Source organism: Peromyscus maniculatus, chromosome 4 (genome assembly GCF_049852395.1).
Source record: "Peromyscus maniculatus bairdii isolate BWxNUB_F1_BW_parent chromosome 4, HU_Pman_BW_mat_3.1, whole genome shotgun sequence".
In the NCBI taxonomy this organism is placed as follows: Eukaryota; Metazoa; Chordata; class Mammalia; order Rodentia; family Cricetidae; genus Peromyscus; species Peromyscus maniculatus.
The window spans coordinates 51,774,302-51,790,834 of NC_134855.1; the positions used below are offsets into that span (position 1 = coordinate 51,774,302).

General features: G+C 41.5%; 2 protein-coding genes across 2 annotated transcripts; one reads left to right on the plus strand and one right to left on the minus strand.

Moving 5' to 3' along the window:
• Positions 1-380: 380 nt before the first annotated feature.
• On the minus strand, positions 381-3,054 carry Atp5mc3 (ATP synthase membrane subunit c locus 3). Its single transcript, XM_006972447.3, has 4 exons — positions 2,951-3,054; positions 1,832-1,909; positions 1,144-1,337; positions 381-641 (listed from the first exon to the last, which is right to left on the minus strand). Exons 1-4 carry the CDS (start codon positions 2,987-2,989, stop codon positions 527-529), a joined length of 426 nt encoding a protein of 141 aa, XP_006972509.1. The 5' UTR covers positions 2,990-3,054; the 3' UTR covers positions 381-526.
• On the plus strand, positions 3,013-16,309 carry LOC143272891 (uncharacterized). The gene is made up of 4 exons (XM_076569696.1): positions 3,013-3,645; positions 8,484-8,673; positions 9,522-9,659; positions 12,265-16,309. Exon 1 carries the CDS (start codon positions 3,013-3,015, stop codon positions 3,421-3,423), a length of 411 nt encoding a protein of 136 aa, XP_076425811.1. The 3' UTR covers positions 3,424-3,645; positions 8,484-8,673; positions 9,522-9,659; positions 12,265-16,309.
• Positions 16,310-16,533: the final 224 nt, after the last annotated feature.

The following is a 16,533-nucleotide window of genomic DNA, read 5'->3' on the forward strand; positions in this document are numbered from 1 at the left end:
TCCGGAGTTGAGGACCGAACCCAGGGCCTTGTGCTTGCTAGGCAAGTGCTCTACCACTGAGCTAAATCCCCAACCCCGTGATTCTGTTTCTAAGTCTTCTAATTCATGGTTACCTTTAAAAACACAAAACTATATAGATGTAGTATTAATCATATTTCAAAGAAGCTCAAAGAACTAAAATATTTCTCTTTTACATTAAGAAACAAAAACCCCATAAATTACATTCTGCAAAACACTACATAACAAAATTCCCATAAAAATCACATGCAGCACTTTTTCAAAACCAGGGCAACTGCTTTACCTTCTTCTGACCTGGACAACCATCTGCCTCAATGTATCATCTTTATGATGACCCAAAATTAGATAAATCACAGCAAAAATTAAAGTTTTCATCTTTAATGAAATGACTTTGGAAATAACGTACATTTCCATGACACCAGCACTACAGTTTTTGGAGTCACAGTCAGATACACAGAATTACATCCGTAATTACTATGAATGCCAACATTTCAGGCAGTAATTTCTGTTACATGGCAAACAAGATCAAGAAAGCAACCATCAAACAAAAGAGACCCATAGCTTCAGACAAGGCAAATCCCAGGATAGCGTATGAGAAGAGCTGCTGCTTCAGTGAAGGGTTTCTAGAAGAGACACAACACAACAAGGTGACTGTCACTTTTAAATCTTAACATCAGCATTTGGTAAATGATAAAGAATCAGATAACCAGTATGATCTTCGAAAACTACAAAGTTCTATGGAGGTGCTATCGCCCTCCACTACTTTGCTTCTGTCTCTCAAAATCTTTTTTTTTTTTTTAACCCACCCCTGATCATGTGGCATAAAGTTAGGGAGCCATCTTTGCATGCAAATATAAGTGCTTAGTTTACACCCATTGTGAGGGGTCCTGGATTCTTGAGGCTGGCCTCAAACTTGTGATCCCTTTGCCTCTCCTGGCTGGTTGGGGTTACAGGCTTGTGCCCCAACCTTCTCACCTCTTTAAGTGACTACTGCACACGTCACAAAATATAATGCAAGACACACAACAGGCACCTCAAAGGAGTTACTATTATTCCACTACTTTCCTATTTCCAATTCCAGCTTGCCTTGGTTTCTTTAACGTACTCTGGGGCAGAAGTGATTACCTGGCATAACCAATGATAAGGCTGCCAAAGACTGTTCCAATACCAGCACCAGACCCAGCAACTCCTACTGTTGCAGCACCCGCACCAATGAACTTGGCAGCAGTGTCAATGTCTCTGCTGATTACACTGGTCTGAAACTCCCTTCGGATCAGCTGACACATACCATTCTGGGCCCCATTAAATACCGTAGAACCCTGGGAACAGGAAATAAGGCAAAGGTCAATCAATAATCACATCTATTAACTACTATACTGCCAAAACAGTAAGTTCTTTATATTGTAGCTTGGTGTGAATGAATAATTGCATGGCACAATGAAAAAGAAAACCAAGAACTTGGAATAATGCTTATCTTGTATAAGATAATTAACAATCTACACCTTCTAGGTTGTTAACAATTATAAAACAGAATATATGAGTATATTTTTCAACAGAGCAGGCTCTTTTTGATAGTCATGACTATTTTAATCTTAAATACAGATAACTCAAAACTACAGACTTAAATATAAATGCCGACTAAAATATCTATTTGCTAATTCAGGAGGCTGTCTTGGCCACCAGAGTTCCTCTCAGTGGCTCTCATTCTACATATTGTTTAATAGAGGTGGAAAGAGACTACCCTGGAGCCGTTCATTCATTATATTCACCCTCCACTCTAACAAACTTGTACATTTCTATTGTCAGTACTTACCTCTCCGGTCCTAGTCTCGGGCCGAGATAACACTGATGCAGAAATTGGTCTATATGCAACTCTGGATCCAGCTCGGATCTATTAGTGGAAGGAAAGGAAAAAATTCAAGTATAAAGAATACAGAGGAGTCTTCTTGCAACCATAAATTCTAAAGGAGAAAGCAGAAGGGAAAACGAGCAGAGCTTTTTATTTATCTGCACAATTATCTTGGCTGTTTGGTCCTTTTGAATACACAAAGCCAACCCAACACGACTTCATGCTAATGAATTGTAAAACCTGCTACCTAATCTATTTGTGAATTAAAATCCTAAGAACAATTAGTTAAAAAGTGACTGGCGGTGCTGTGGAAGTTTCAGTAAGTGTAATGCTGTAAGTCAAGTCAGTTTACGTGGGCCAACAATATTAGGAGTGTCACTCTGAATGCTGTCATTTAAAATAGTTCAGCAGTTAATAGAGCTCCCACTATTTCCAAAATATTCCTAAATGCCTATTAATCAGAAATTTACTAGAGTTTAAGCAGTTCGATGGCAGCTGTAACAATCGGTGACATGCTCTCACTATAAGGACATCTTGCATTCTAGCCTCTCTGCCCTTGAGTGTCTGTCCACGGACACTAAGGTCACGGAAAAAATCCCTTCAGAACCAGGCCCTGATTCCCTAGGACAAATCCTTTACAGATTCTGGCTTTCACTTAAAAGTCTCTCAAAAGAAAGCGTCAGGGCTCCCCACCACCACCTTCCTCCGCCCACACAGGGAAGCAAAGTCCCTCCCTCTGCAGCGGCCAAGTTTGACCTACAGACAGACACGCATGGCGAGCGCTGCAGAGGCAACTAGGCCTCGGCGGCACCCTCGGAACTCCCAGTACCCCGACCTTCGCGTCGACCCCAACTCCCCAGGGCCCCGGAGGTGGGGGAGGGGCGCGCTCCAGGAGGAAGAGGGAGGCAGTGACCTAGGCCGGGCGGGCCTGGCGGGCCTCGGGGGACGCATGGCGGGGGCCGGTCTGCGGGGCCCCAGGGTTGGGAGGGAGGGAGGGAGGGAGGGAGGGGAGGACATCGGGGCAAGGGTGAAGGAGAGCCGGTCCCTCGGCGTGTCCGCCGGGCCGAGGCCTGGGTTACGCACCAGAGCGGGGGTGCGGGCGAGCTTGGCGCAGGCGAACATCTTTCCTCCCGGCGGCGGCGCGGATGTGGGTGACAGGCGACGTGGGCTCCTCTCCCGCTTCCTCTCTGCGGAGTGAAAAAACGCGGCTTAAGGTCAAGCGTCCCCCCAGGGGCCTGCCCTTCCCACCCCGGGCCCCGAGGGCCCCCGCGCAAGGCCGTCGGCGTGGCCGCGTGCCCGGGAGGTGCAAGCCCGGTGGATGGGGCCCAGCGGCCCGCTCCGCCCCGGCCCTGCGCCCTCCGCTTACCTCCGCTTACCTCCCGAGGCGGCGGCGGCGGGGACAACAGCGGCGGCAGAGGTCGAAGCAGTGGGGCTGGGCGCGCAGGCGCGCTACGGCTCTTATCCCCGCCGCAGCACCCGGATGGAGAAGGCGGGGGAAAGCCGCTCAAGGTCACTTTGTAATAACTTTATTGGTAACCGGTAGCGGAAGACAGTGACAGGCGCTCGGGTCGCCGGCTGGCGGGCAGGGAAATGAAAAGAGGGCTCGCAGAAGACGACCCGCACCCTCTCCCCGCCCCCCGGCGTTGTTAGTGTCACTAGCGGTGAAGATAATGTTTCATCTTTTTTCCGCCACTGCGGACCGAGCCTTGCACCTTGAACGCGCCAGACAGGGCACAGAGCTACGAGCCAACCCTCTTTTCACTTTTATTACAGACAGGGTGAGTTGCCCAGGCAGGCCTCGAACCCGTGATCCTGTTTCAGCCTTCCAAGTAGCTGGGATCACAGGTCTGCGCCACCAGTCCATCCAGCGAGATTATTTCTTTAAAAGGACCCAGAAAAGGATGTTTAAAGACAGTTAATCCTTCTTTAGAAAGAAGGCCTGATTGGAAAGACTGGGATTACCAAATAAGCATTCCAGTGCTTTGCAATTATGTAGCCCAGGCTGGCCTCCAACTCACTGAGATCTCCTGCCTCTGCCTTCCAAGTGCTGGGATTAAAGGCATTTGCCACTGCGCTTGGCTTTCTTCCACTTTTACAATTGGAAGAATTAAGAGATTATAATGTACCATAATTTTGGACTAAGAAGTGTCTGAATATTCTTTAAAATCCATTCAGCACCTATTTTTGGTAACTTTGAACAAATCAGATGAATGTCTCAGATAAATGGCTGTTACAGATTTAAAAAATTTTTTTGAGATTATAATTACATAGTTTTCCTTTCCCATTTCCTTCCTCCAAACCCTCCTACATACTCCCCTTTTCAAATTCATGTATGTATATGATGTATTCCTAAATATAAAAATATAATTTCCTCTGTCTGAATAACGGTTAAGTCATGGTGTTTCCCGTGGCCCTCTCTCCAGCCCCAGACAATCACCATTCTTTCTGTTTTTGTGAACTTGACTACTTTAGGTCCTTCATACAAGTCATACACTATTTGTCTTTTTGTAACTAGCTGCTGTTTCTTTTAATGAAAGTAAGAGTAAATAAAAGTAATAGCTGGGCAGTGGTGGCGCATGCCTTTAATCCCAGCACTCGGGAGGCAGGCGGATCTCTGTGAGTTCGAGGCCAGCCTGGGCTACAGAGTGAGTTCCAGGTAAGGCTCAAAGCTACACAGAGAAACCCTGTCTCAAAAAAACCAAAAAAAAAAAAAAAAAAAAAAAAAAAAAAAAAAAAAAAAAAAAAAAAGAAAAAGAAAAAGAAAAAAGAGTGAGTAAGATATACAGAAGTAAGAGAATGGGAAAAGCCAAGAGGCAAAAGGTAGATGAGATAAATTAAGAAAAATCGGCTAGAAACTTAAGCCAAGCTAAGGCTGTGCATTCATAAGTAATAATAAGCCTCCGTGTGTGAATTTATTTGGAAGCTGGGTGGCGGGTCCCTCAAATAAAAGAGAAAAAAAACACCAACAGGTGAGCAAGCAGCTTGTCTCACTGAGCCATCTCACAGCATACCCTTTTTTTTTTTTTTTTAAGTTCATGTTTTGTGCTTTTGAGACTGGATCTAGTCCTATAGTTCATACTGGCATAGAACTTTGTATCCTCCTGCCTCAGCCTTGAGAGTGCTGTGATCCCAAGTGTGCACCACAGCACCTGGTTAATAACCGATTTCTTTCCCATAGCAGATGTCTTTATAGTTCATCCAGGTTGGGGCATGTGTAAGAATGGTCTTCTTTTGTAGGGCTGGATAATATCCATGTATATATGCATGTATGTATCACACTTGTTTAACCATTCCTTGGGGGCGGACATTTGGGTTGCTTCTACCTCTTGGCCTTTGTGAATAATGCTGCTGTGATCACAGGTGTATGACTACCCATTTGAGTCTCCACCTTGAATTCCTTTGGACAAATACCACAAAATACTGCTGGATCATATAATAATTGTACTTAAAAGTGATACACTGTTTTTCATAGTGGCTGTACCATTTTATATTTCTACAGTAAATTACAAGGTTTCCAGTCTCTCCACATTCTTACCAGTGTGCACACTCTCTTACACACCCACTCTCACTTTCTCTCCTCTTTCCTTCTTTCCGCTCTCCTTCCCTTTCTTCCTCTGTCTGTCCCCCTTCTTCTCATTCTCTCTCTTATTTCTTTTCCTCCCTCCCTCCCTCCCTTCTTGACAAGGTCTCATGTATCCTGGCCTTGAACTTACTGTGTAGCCAAGGATTACAATGAACTGCTAGGAGATTCATAGTTATCTATGAAGGAAATAGTAGGTTGGAGGAAACAAGAACAGAAACCGAACTTTGTTGTTGAGATGGATTTTCTCTGCATAGCTCTGGCTATCTTGAAACTCACTATGTCCAGCTCCAGAAAAAAGACTTTTCGAATACCTGCTCTGCATTCTTGAATTTGGAACCATGGAAATCACTTTCAAAAGTTAATGCTTTGAAAATCCCTAGAAATCTAAAATAAATAGAATGAATGAATTTAACTGTATCTAGTGGGTAGTTCCAACTACACAGGGTAAATGCAGAGTTTTAATAAAGGGATAAGAAGATGGCTCCTTGTTCACTTTGCTTCTTATGTACTGGCTTCTGAATTTTTGTTGTTGTTTCTTATGTTTAGAATACCTTTCTTCTGCTTAGCTCTTTTTCCCACTTTATTCATGTCTTTGCTCAAATGTTACCTCTTAGGACTTCCTGGATCCTTTACTTATCTGCCTTTTTTTTTTTTCTTGAGACAGGGTCTCTCTATGTAGCCCTGCTGTCGTGGAACTCACTCTGTAGACCAGGCTGGCCTTGAATTCAGAGATCTGGCTGCCTCTGCCTCCTGAGTGCTGGGATTAAAGGTCTGTGCCACTATTACCTGGCTGTCTTTTCATCTTTAAAAAAAGTTATTTTTATTTATTTTTAAAATACTTACTTTTCTTTTATATGTATAAATGTTTTGCCTAGATATATGTGTGTGTTGTATGCCTGGTAGCAAAGGAGGTCAGAGAAGAATATCAGATCCCCTGGCATTGGAGTTACAGATGGTAGTGAGCCATCATGTAGGTACCTGGAGCCAAACTTGGGTCTTCTGCAAGAACAAGAAATGTACTTGCTTAACCACTGAGCCATCACTCCAGCTTCCTATTTTTTTATTTTTATTAATGTGTCTGTGTGTATGCTTGTAATGCCATATGTGTGAGGGTGCCCATGGAGGCCATAGGAGGGTATTGGATCCCCTGGAGCTGGAGTTATATGAGCCACTTGACATGTGCTGGGAACCAGATTCTGGTCTTCTAGAAGAGCTGGAAGTACTCTAAACCTGAGTCATCTCTCCAGCACCTCCCTTTCTTCATTTTTTATTTATTGCTTACTCTTTTGGTTCTTACAGAATATTTGTCCCCAAAGACAGAGATTTTGTTGTGCTTATTGCTGTATCCACAGTTTAGAAAATGCTTGGCTTACTAATCAGTTAATTAATTTGGGCAGTCAGTAGAGTATTGAACAATAAAGTTGAGAAAGAATACAGAAATTGTTAATCTTTTGTTTCCATCTATCTGTTATTTGATATGTTATAGTAAAAATGGATTATTTAAAAATGTAAAAACCAGTACATTAGGGATATTTTAATAATTCACAGTGATCAATAACATAATACTTTATTGTGCTTGCATTAATGAAAAAAAGGTTAACATGACTAAATGAATCCTAAAGTTCAGGTCTTGGTGATGCACTTGGATATACTTTAGGCAGTAGCCCTATTTAATATTCTTCAACTTACATTCAAACTCTTAATATATGTAAGGATAGGCTATCCTTGTTTGAAAATATCATGTGTCTGTACATATGGCTTCTTATCTCTGTGTTGGCTAGAATTATTTTCTATACAGGGAGGTTTTACATGAATTTCAGTGGGTTTGTTTTGTTTTGAAAAATCAACTGTTATTGTAAGTCCCCATTCTCCCTCAAGAAATCAAAACCATCTATTTTTTTTAGAAGACTTGAATATTTAACATATGCTTCAGAGATGAAAAACTTTTTAATAATTTATTTGTTTGTTTTATTTGCATTGGTGCTTTGCCTGCATGTTTGTCTGTGTGAGGGTGTCGGATCTTGGAGTTACAGACAGTTGTGAGCTGCCATGTGGTGTTAGGAATGGAACCCGGTTTCTCTGGAAGAACAGTCAGTGCTCTAACCACTGGACCATCTCTCCAGCCCCATGAGATGAAAATTTTTATAACAATCAAAACATCTGAGAGCGTTCTTTTTTTTTTTAGTTTAAAATGTTTTTTAACTGTGTGTGTGTGTGTGTGTGTGTGTGTGTGCGTGCGCGCGCGCAGCATGTGAATGTAGGTGTCCAAGTAACCATGTTTTTCCTGGCCCCTTTTCCCATTACTAATTTAAATAAAGTTATCCATTCTATAGATAATATCAAACTTTACACTGCCCATCTCATCTCTCTAAGACTTTCTAATCTGAGCACTTTGATAATTACCTTTGTTTCTTATGGCACATCTTCAAGTCAGGTAACTGAGCTCAAAGTAGTTATGCATATATAATTCCAAAGTATATTTTTCAGAAACAAAGCATTAAGAAAATATATTCTGCAAAATAGGATGTGTAAGTGGAATCATCATTTATTATTTATTATTATTCATAATAAATTGGATTCATTTATTATGTTACATTAGAGCTTTGCCTAAATTGCTTCCTTGATTTGAAATAGGCAAGATCAAGATTTTTAACTTTTACCAGTACTGGAGATCAAGCCTAGGCGAGGACTCTACCTCACATGCACATTTTAAATGTTTGAAAAAAAAAAAAGAAAAAAGCTTGAAGTAGAAAACTGTCAGATGAACCCTTACGATCAATAAATACAGCAAGCCAAGTGTTTAAATAACTAAAGACTTTGATTTGAGAAGGTCTGGGTGAGGACATTATAATTTGGGAAAAACACTTTTTGTCCTCTTTTTGCTTACATAGCAAATCAGTCATTTCAAGAGAATGGCTGGTGTTCATGTGTCTGTGTGTGGGTTCATGGTGACCACATGTTACATAATTGCAAATATTATCAGTTGTTCCCCATTGTTCTTTGGCCAGATTCTGTCTTTCTTGCCCATTTAAGGGAGTCTTTTCAACTTCATCGACCAGAACTCATGTCAGCAAAGGAACACAGACATATCCCAGTGGGAGTGTATGCTGAAAGGATCGGTGAAACTTCATAACAGTGTGCAGTGTTGTGCATCTATAGTCTCGGCTGTTGAGAGATGGAGACGGGAGCATCAGTTGAGTTCATCATTTTGAAGCCATCCTAGGTAACACAATGAAACTCTGTCTCCCCCGCTCCCCAAAAAAAAGAACCAAACTAAACCAAAACAACTCCCTCTACCCTGCCCCCTAAACAACTCCAATAACAAAATTTCTTCAAGTCATTAAAAAAAAAATCTGGGGCTGGAGAGATGGCTCAGAGGTTAAGAGCACTGATTGCTCTTCCAGAGGTCCTGAGTTCAATTCCCAGCAACCACATGGTGGCTCACAGCCATCTCTAGGGGGATCTGATATTCTCTTCTGGCATAAAGGTGTACATGCAGACAAAGCACTCATACATAGAGTAAATAAATAAAAAATTAAAAAAAAAAAAAAGATTTAAAAAAAAAAAAAAAAAAAATCTGCCGGGCGGTGGTGGCGCACGCCTTTAATCCCAGCACTCGGGAGGCAGAGCCAGGCGGATCTCTGTGAGTTCGAGGCCAGCCTGGACTACCAAGTGAGTTCCAGGAAAGGCGCAAAGCTACACAGAGAAACCCTGTCTCGAAAAACCAAAAAAAAAAAAAAAAAAAAAAAAAAATCTGACAATGTTTATATTTTAGACCGGTGGTTCTCAACTTTTCTAATGCTTCCACCTTTTAATACAGTTCCCCACGTTGTGGTGACCCTCAACCATAAAATTCTCATTGCTACTTTATAACTGTAATTTTACTACTGTTATGACTCATAATGTAAATACCTGACATGCAGGATGGTCTTGGGTGACCCCTATGAAAGGTTCATTTGAATCCCAAAGGGGTTGAGACCCACAGGTTGAAAACTGCTGTTTTAGACTTGTTTTAATTTAATTTAAATGTTTTTTTTAAGATTTATTTGTTTTTTATTTTACATGTATGAGTGTTTTTCCTTGCATATATGCCTGGTGCTTGAGGAGGCCGGAAGAGGGCACCATATCCCCTGGAGTTACAGATTGTTGTAAGCTGCTATGTGGTGCTGGGAGCAGAAATCAGTCCTCTACAAGAGCAGCTCTTAATTGGTGAGCCATCTCTCCAACCCCTAAATTAAACGACCAATTAAATTACTTAAGTCCTTTCCCATTTTATTCACCCAGAGGCATACCATGCTTTCCTTACCTTTCTTCACCTTTTCCACCACCATTGCCAACATCAACAGTATGAGGTTGTAGCTCTAGGGTAGATAAAGGGATTTATTGCCTTTTTTCCCCCTGAGACAAGGTTTATCTATATAATAGTCCTGGCTGTTGTGCCCAGAGTCCTGACCCCCAAAGTCTACCAAGAGACCAAATCAGATGCAAAAGCAAAGAGTCTTTTTTATTTTGAGTTATCTTGGGCCTCTCCATCCATCTGATGCAGCAGCAGAGCAGGGGAGACCCTGAGTAGCCATGGGGCAGGGTTTTATAGGGGATAAAGCAAGGGGAGGGTCTTGGGGTCTATAGAGTATATAGGAACAGACTCAAAATTGGTTTATGCAAGTGGTGATCATGTTCGTAACTTGTAATTGGCTAGGGTTAGTTGGGGGTTTGTCAGGGCTACAGTTAATTAATTTTGGGGCAGGCCTGAACAAGTCCTAGGCTTTGTCCTTGAGCTGATGTAGAGGCTGGTTGGTCTAGCATGATGAACTGACTGTGGGGGCTGGCTCAGTGGCCCAGGCTTGATGTGTCCTATCTTCCTGTCCCTGCTGACAGAGACATCAGTGATTAATTGTCTTTTGTTCATGGCCCTCTTAGAAACTGCTTGCTCAGTCTCAGGAAACTGAAATTGAGGCCTGATCTCTGAGAGAAGACTGAGTAGTCTGTTATGGCATCTGCTTGGTCCTCTCACTGGCTGTCTTGGATCTTGCTCTATAGACCAGGCTGGTCACAAACTCACAAAGACCCACCTGCCTCTGCCTCCTGACTGCTGGGATTAAAGGCGTGTGCAACCACCCCTGGCTTTTTTTTTTTCCCTCTACAACTTCTTTAGATCAATTTTTGGAAGGTCTTTTGTAAAGACATAATCTCATATTGTTGATGCTGGCCTAGAACTCACTGTGTAGTCAAAGTTGACTTTGAACTCCCGAATCTCTTGCCTCCATCTCCCCTACACTGGGATTACAGGAAGAGCCACCACAGCTGGCATGGAGGGTCCTTTTGGTAGGTAGAATGTCCCTTCAGTTCTCCCTCCTCCATAATATGTTTATGTCCCAATCCTCAGAGCCTGTGACTGTGTTACCTCACACGATTAAAGGGTCCTCACAGAGGAGAATAAGTTACAGACACTGAGATGAGGAAATGCTCTTGTATCTGGATTAGCACAGTGTAATCTTTATAAGCAATGCAGAGGGGAGTTGGGATGTGGGGATGGACGCAGAGTTAGAGGGACACAGCATGAGGAAGACTCCACTAATCGTTACAAGGAAAATTAGGAAGTGGCCACTAGCCAAGAATTGTGGGTAGTTTCCAGGATCTAGAAAGGGCTCAGGATAGATTTTCCTGTACAGTCTTTAGAAGCATAGTGCTCCCAACACATGGAGTTTAGTGTGCTGAGATCCCTGTCAGACCTCTGAACTCCAAAACGGAGCTAGCAAATGTGTGCTGTTGTAAGTGACCAAGTGGGACAATTTGTTACAGCAGCATTTTGAAACAAAAAAAGATATTATGCTCTTGTCTGATCCCATATATGGTCCATTAATATTACTATGAAAGCACAAATCAAGGGGTGGGGGTGGGGCCTTGATTTGGAGTTCAGGCTGTTGAGTTAGCCGCCGTCATGTGAGATGGGCCATTCGTTATGGGCCTTACATTTGTACAGTGCCCCAGCTATGAGCCACAGTGGTAGACAAGTGATGACGTGAACTCCAAGGGGACAGTGAGACCAGGCTTAGTCAGGGCACTTTGGGTTTTGAGAGGAACCTTGTAACTGTGTCTGCTTTGCTTGGGTTAAATTCCCAGAGAACGCAGTGTCTTCAGTTACCTCGTGTGGATACAATCTGAACACACACTGCCAAAATGCAGAGAGAGGGTAAAAACCCAAATCACCAGAACCCGGGTGTGTGTGTGGGTGACCGCAGAGAAAGGTTCAAATCAGACCAGACGCCCTCACGTCTCTCTTTGCTCTTGCCAGGTTATCTAGACAAACAGCCTTACCCCTGAGATTTTCTAATTCCTTCTAGAGATCTCTTGCCTCAGCATTTTTATTTAATTTGCATCTTTAGCCTGCCAAAAGACTGACTCCCGGCCTCGTTGGCACATGCTTTGATATCTGACCAACTTCTTTTTTCTTAAAAAAAAAAAAAAAAGTAAAGTAATCTTTTAAAAATTATATGTAACTCATGCCTGATGTTGAGGTTCCTGTTGATTGTCTTTGGCTCTTGGTGGTAGCATTGCCAGCCCAAATGGGAAAAATTCATTTAAATTCTGTCTGTCTGTCCGTCCATCCATCCGTCCGTCCGTCCGTCCATCCATATATTCACACAAGACTTACCTGTGTTAATTTTTTACCCTCCTCTCTTCTTCTGTATTTGTCTCTCTGCTTTCCTAATTAGAACTTGGCTTGTCCATTCAGATCACTTGTACCCTGCTCTTCCCTTCTCTGTTGCCCCACCCCCCCCCACCCCAGCAATGGTCTCCTTTTACTTTCCAGGTTTCTGCAATTGCTCTGGGATATATACGCATAAAAAGATTTTGAGCCAGGAGCCTCAGAATAGAGAGAACATGTGACATTTGTCTTGAGATGGCCTCTTTTGAGTTGTTGGTCAGGGTTGTCCAAGAGACTCCCAAAACATTGTAGCCTTTTGTCATTGCCTTCAGGTGCCTGCAGAGGTGGAAGGTAAGACCTTACTGCTGAAGATACCATGCACTTCAGACACAGGGCCCAGCAGGCCCCTGAAGTGGAAGTGACCTGAAGGCCTCCTTCCTGAGGACTAACTTCCATGGTACCAGAAGGCACCATGCCAGCTTCCAAAGAAGGGAAGTAACCAACAGTCCTACCCAGCTATGGCACCTATGAACCACAACAATGACCAGCATGGCAAACTAACCTTAAGGCTGCAGTAGTGATAGGCATATCTTGGCAGTAATAACAGCTCTCTAATTGGACATCAGATCTGTTGGCAGACTGTTCTGTCCTGCCAGCCACTCCCCAGATAGCCACAAGGAGACTTAATATTAATTAATAAATGCTCAATTGATAGCTTAGACTTGTTACTAACTCTTACAACTTAAATTAGCCCATTTTTGTTAATCTATGTGCTGTCCCGAGACTCATTTCCTTCATGTACGTATTTCCCATCCTGCTCACTCTGCACCTCCTGGCATCTCTACCCTTTTTCTCCCCAGCATTCTCTCTGCCCCAAAAATCCTGCCTAGCCATTGGCCAATTAGTTTTTTATTAATAACGAGAGCAACATGTCTTCACAGTGTACAGAAGGTTTATTCCATGTAATTTCCTCCTTTTTGTCAAAAAAGGAAGGTTTTAACTTTAACATACTAAAACCATATACAACAAAAACAGTTATCACGTAAGAATTACAGTTACAATATCCAGTCCATTTATATTTGGCAAAATAGAGAAAATACTCTATCAGCTGCCCTCTCCTGAAGAGTCCAGAGTTTTGTACCTAATTTACTTTCTATCATGACTAGGGAGAACTGTAACTGTAACTATCTAGTCTTCAACCTCATCAAAGACCTGAGAAGGATATAATATTACCTGAGTAAACAGAAAGTGTAGAGCAAATGACTTCCAAAATTAAGAGATGACAGAAATAGCTGGCTGCCTGGACAGTCATCCAAAGTTCTTCTGTAACTCTGGGGGAATCCAACTTTGGCCTACAGGCCTAGAACAGCTGACAAACATTTTGGAGAAGCAGGAAATTTTGAATTTTGAAGGACTGTCCTACCTTGTCTTGGCAAAGTTGGGCAGTTTTTTTTTTTATTTTTAGTTTTTTGCATCCTGCTGGTCAAGTTTGGACAATATACTGTCAGCAATTGAGGCAAGGGCAGTTTCTTTGCCCAAATGCCTGGCTTTTGCTTAAAGGAAACAAACTCCATATGGAAGTTCTTTGATGCCCATCATCTTCTCTGAAGTAGATTGGTGCTGCCAAGAGCAGATGTGTCTCATTATCATGAAAAGCATTATGTTATTAAAACATCTTAAATGCCATATTATGTAGATTTCTGAAATTTTTGAAGACCACCTGTCTATCTAAAATATATTTCTGTTTGACCTTGAAAACATATCTGACATGACTACAAGTTTGGTTATAATAGGTGACTAACTACTAACCTGCATTTCTTTATTATCCTAAATAGTTTGTAATAATAACTTTCAAGGACTAGAAATTTACATTACATTGTTAAATAAGCTGCATATGTACAATACCTTAAACAAGAATAGAAATGTAGGTACAGTATGTTCTAACAAAAATAACCTTAAATTTGTATCAACATACAAAATATCTTAAATAGGAGCAGAAACATATATACAGTATAACAAAACCCCCTTAAATTAGTATCAATATTAAAAATATCATAAACAAGAGTAGAAACATATATACAGTATAATAAAAATAACCTTAAATTTATATCAATATACAAAAATCCATACCACTGTAAAAAATTTAAGACTAGTAGTTGCTGTTTTAGTTTAAAAGAAGATTCAATAATCTACCTTTTTATCCTATCGTTTCTATATTCCCCCTTTTTCTTTTCAGAATGAGATCCCTGAATCTAATCTCCTCTGTTCAGCTTTTCTTCTGACCATTACCAATGTAACCAATGTCTCTTAAATGATATCAAACATCCATAACCTATCTTTTGGGAATGTGGGTGTTATTTTTTCTAGACTGCTTCCGGTTGTCTTGGGGCATTGGCATCTTTAGGGGAAACCTTAAAAAAATCAGGATAATTATGTCTTGGCTGGAGTATTTTGTGAGGGTGGACCATCTCAGCCAGCAGCCTTGAAGCTGTTCTGGATGCTGGATCACCTGGGCCATCATTTTTCTTGGTGTCTGATCCCCTTGCTCTGAAAATACATAAACTTTATAGGTAACATGTATGTCTGTATTAATACAAGTATAGACTGTGTGTTGTACACAAGTTAGCCAAAGATGATTTTTTGTTTTATGTTTGAGCATGTTTTGTAGTTTTTCTAGGTTCATTTTTTAAGTCTGTAGCCAAGATTTTCAGGAGGTCTTCCCTAATCAAGCCTGATGCATATCAACCTGGAATGAATCTACAGCCTATCATTTCCTTGGAAATAAAAGCATAACCTCTCCCCTAAAGCAATATACCTTTTGGCTTCCATTTTGAAGTCAAGATATTTTCAAAATATATAGGTCGGCTTAGTCTAGCAGCTTTTAGAATCAAATGTTTCTTAGCAGCCTATTTTTCCCTTTTCATTAGCATTTAAAAATATATAGTTTGGTTTAATTTAGCATTTTTCATAATCCACTGTCTCTCAGCAGCTATTGTTTGTTCATCAGCAATCAAAAAATTTAAAGGGGACACAGTAGCATACAGGATCCAAACTCCCTGTGTACTTCCACCTCTGCGTGGCTTATTCTTTTTTTTTTTAAAGTTACTGCTCTACTCTTTCTTTAAAGACTTTATTATTTTAAAACTGTTTACTTATTTATTTTTTATGACTGTCTATCCTTCCCCCCCCCCCCTTAAGCCTATGTACATTGTTAAACACACTTGTAACCTGTTTGGAGTTTTTTTCTGTCTGAACCTGCTTTACTGTGTATCTGTAACCTTTTCTGTCTGCATAAGCAAAATCTTTTTGTTGTTGTTTTTTCAAGACCAAATCTTAAGCACCTTTCAGCTTAGCTCATGGTGAACTGGCAGCGCAGGCCTCCAGCTCAGCTGCGGCTGGGAGATGTCTCTGTACTGTGGCCTGCATGAGAGACTGTGGGCCTAGGGAGACACATTTGCTCCGTTTTGTGTGGTTGAAACCTTTTTCTAAAGCTTTCTCAGGTCTTATGTGGAAATATATGCCTGGCTATTGGACACCATATGTAGTGAGTCTTTCTCTGTCCCTTCTGTCAGCTCCCAAATAACCACATGGAGACTTCTTCTTCTTCTTTTTTTTTTTTTTTCTTTTGGTTTTTTGAGACAGGGTTTCTTTGTACAACAGCCCTAGCTGTCCTGGATCTCGCTTTGTAGACCAGGCTGGCCTCAAACTCACAGAGATCTGCCTTCCTCTGCCTCCTGAGTGCTGATTAAAGGCATGCGCCACCACCGCCCGGTGATACTTCTTATTAATTATGAAAGCTCAGCCCATAGCTTAAGCTTGTTTCTAACTAGCTCTTAGAATTTAAAAAAAAAAAAACTAATTTCTATGAATTTACTTGCTGCCATTTGGCTTGTAGCTTTTTACCTCATCTTCTACATGTCATGCTTCCTCCATGTCTCCTTATACTCCACCCTTCTTCTTCCCAGTGTCCTCTCTGCCCCAAAATCCTGCCTAGCTATTGGCTGTTCACCTTTTTATTAAACCAATCTGAATGACACATCTTCACAGTGTACAAAAAATTATTCCACAACATGTCTCTGTCTCTGTGTCTGTCTCTGTCTCTGTCTTTCTCTCTCTCTCTCTGTATCTCTCTCTCTCTCTCTCTCTCTCTCTCTCTCTCTCTCTCACACACACACACACACACACACACACACACACACACACACACACACACACCATGTAGATCAGGCTGGCCTCAACTTGTGGTGATTATTCTGTTTCTGCCTCTAGACTACTTACTGGCATGTATAGACTTTTTTTTATTGTAACTGTAAGAAGAGTCTCTTATTATTTTTCAAATCAATGCTTACTTCCAAATCCATATGAAAATAAGCATTGGGCCTATTGATATTTCTGCATATGTTTCCTAAGAACCAGAAGATTCTCTCATGTAAT

What these genes read in the sequence shown, in the direction of transcription:
- Atp5mc3 (XM_006972447.3), bottom strand. Translation starts at nt 2,989, where the DNA reads ATGTTCGCCTGCGCCAAGCTCGCCCGCACCCCCGCTCTG. An exon ending in TCGCCCGCACCCCCGCTCTG is followed by an intron (nt 1,910 to 2,950) that starts GTGCGTAACCCA and finishes TTCCACTAATAG; the next exon opens with ATCCGAGCTGGATCCAGAGT. An exon ending in CCGAGACTAGGACCGGAGAG is followed by an intron (nt 1,338 to 1,831) that starts GTAAGTACTGAC and finishes TCCTGTTCCCAG; the next exon opens with GGTTCTACGGTATTTAATGG.
- LOC143272891 (XM_076569696.1), top strand. Translation starts at nt 3,013, where the DNA reads ATGTGGGTGACAGGCGACGTGGGCTCCTCTCCCGCTTCCTCTCTGCGG.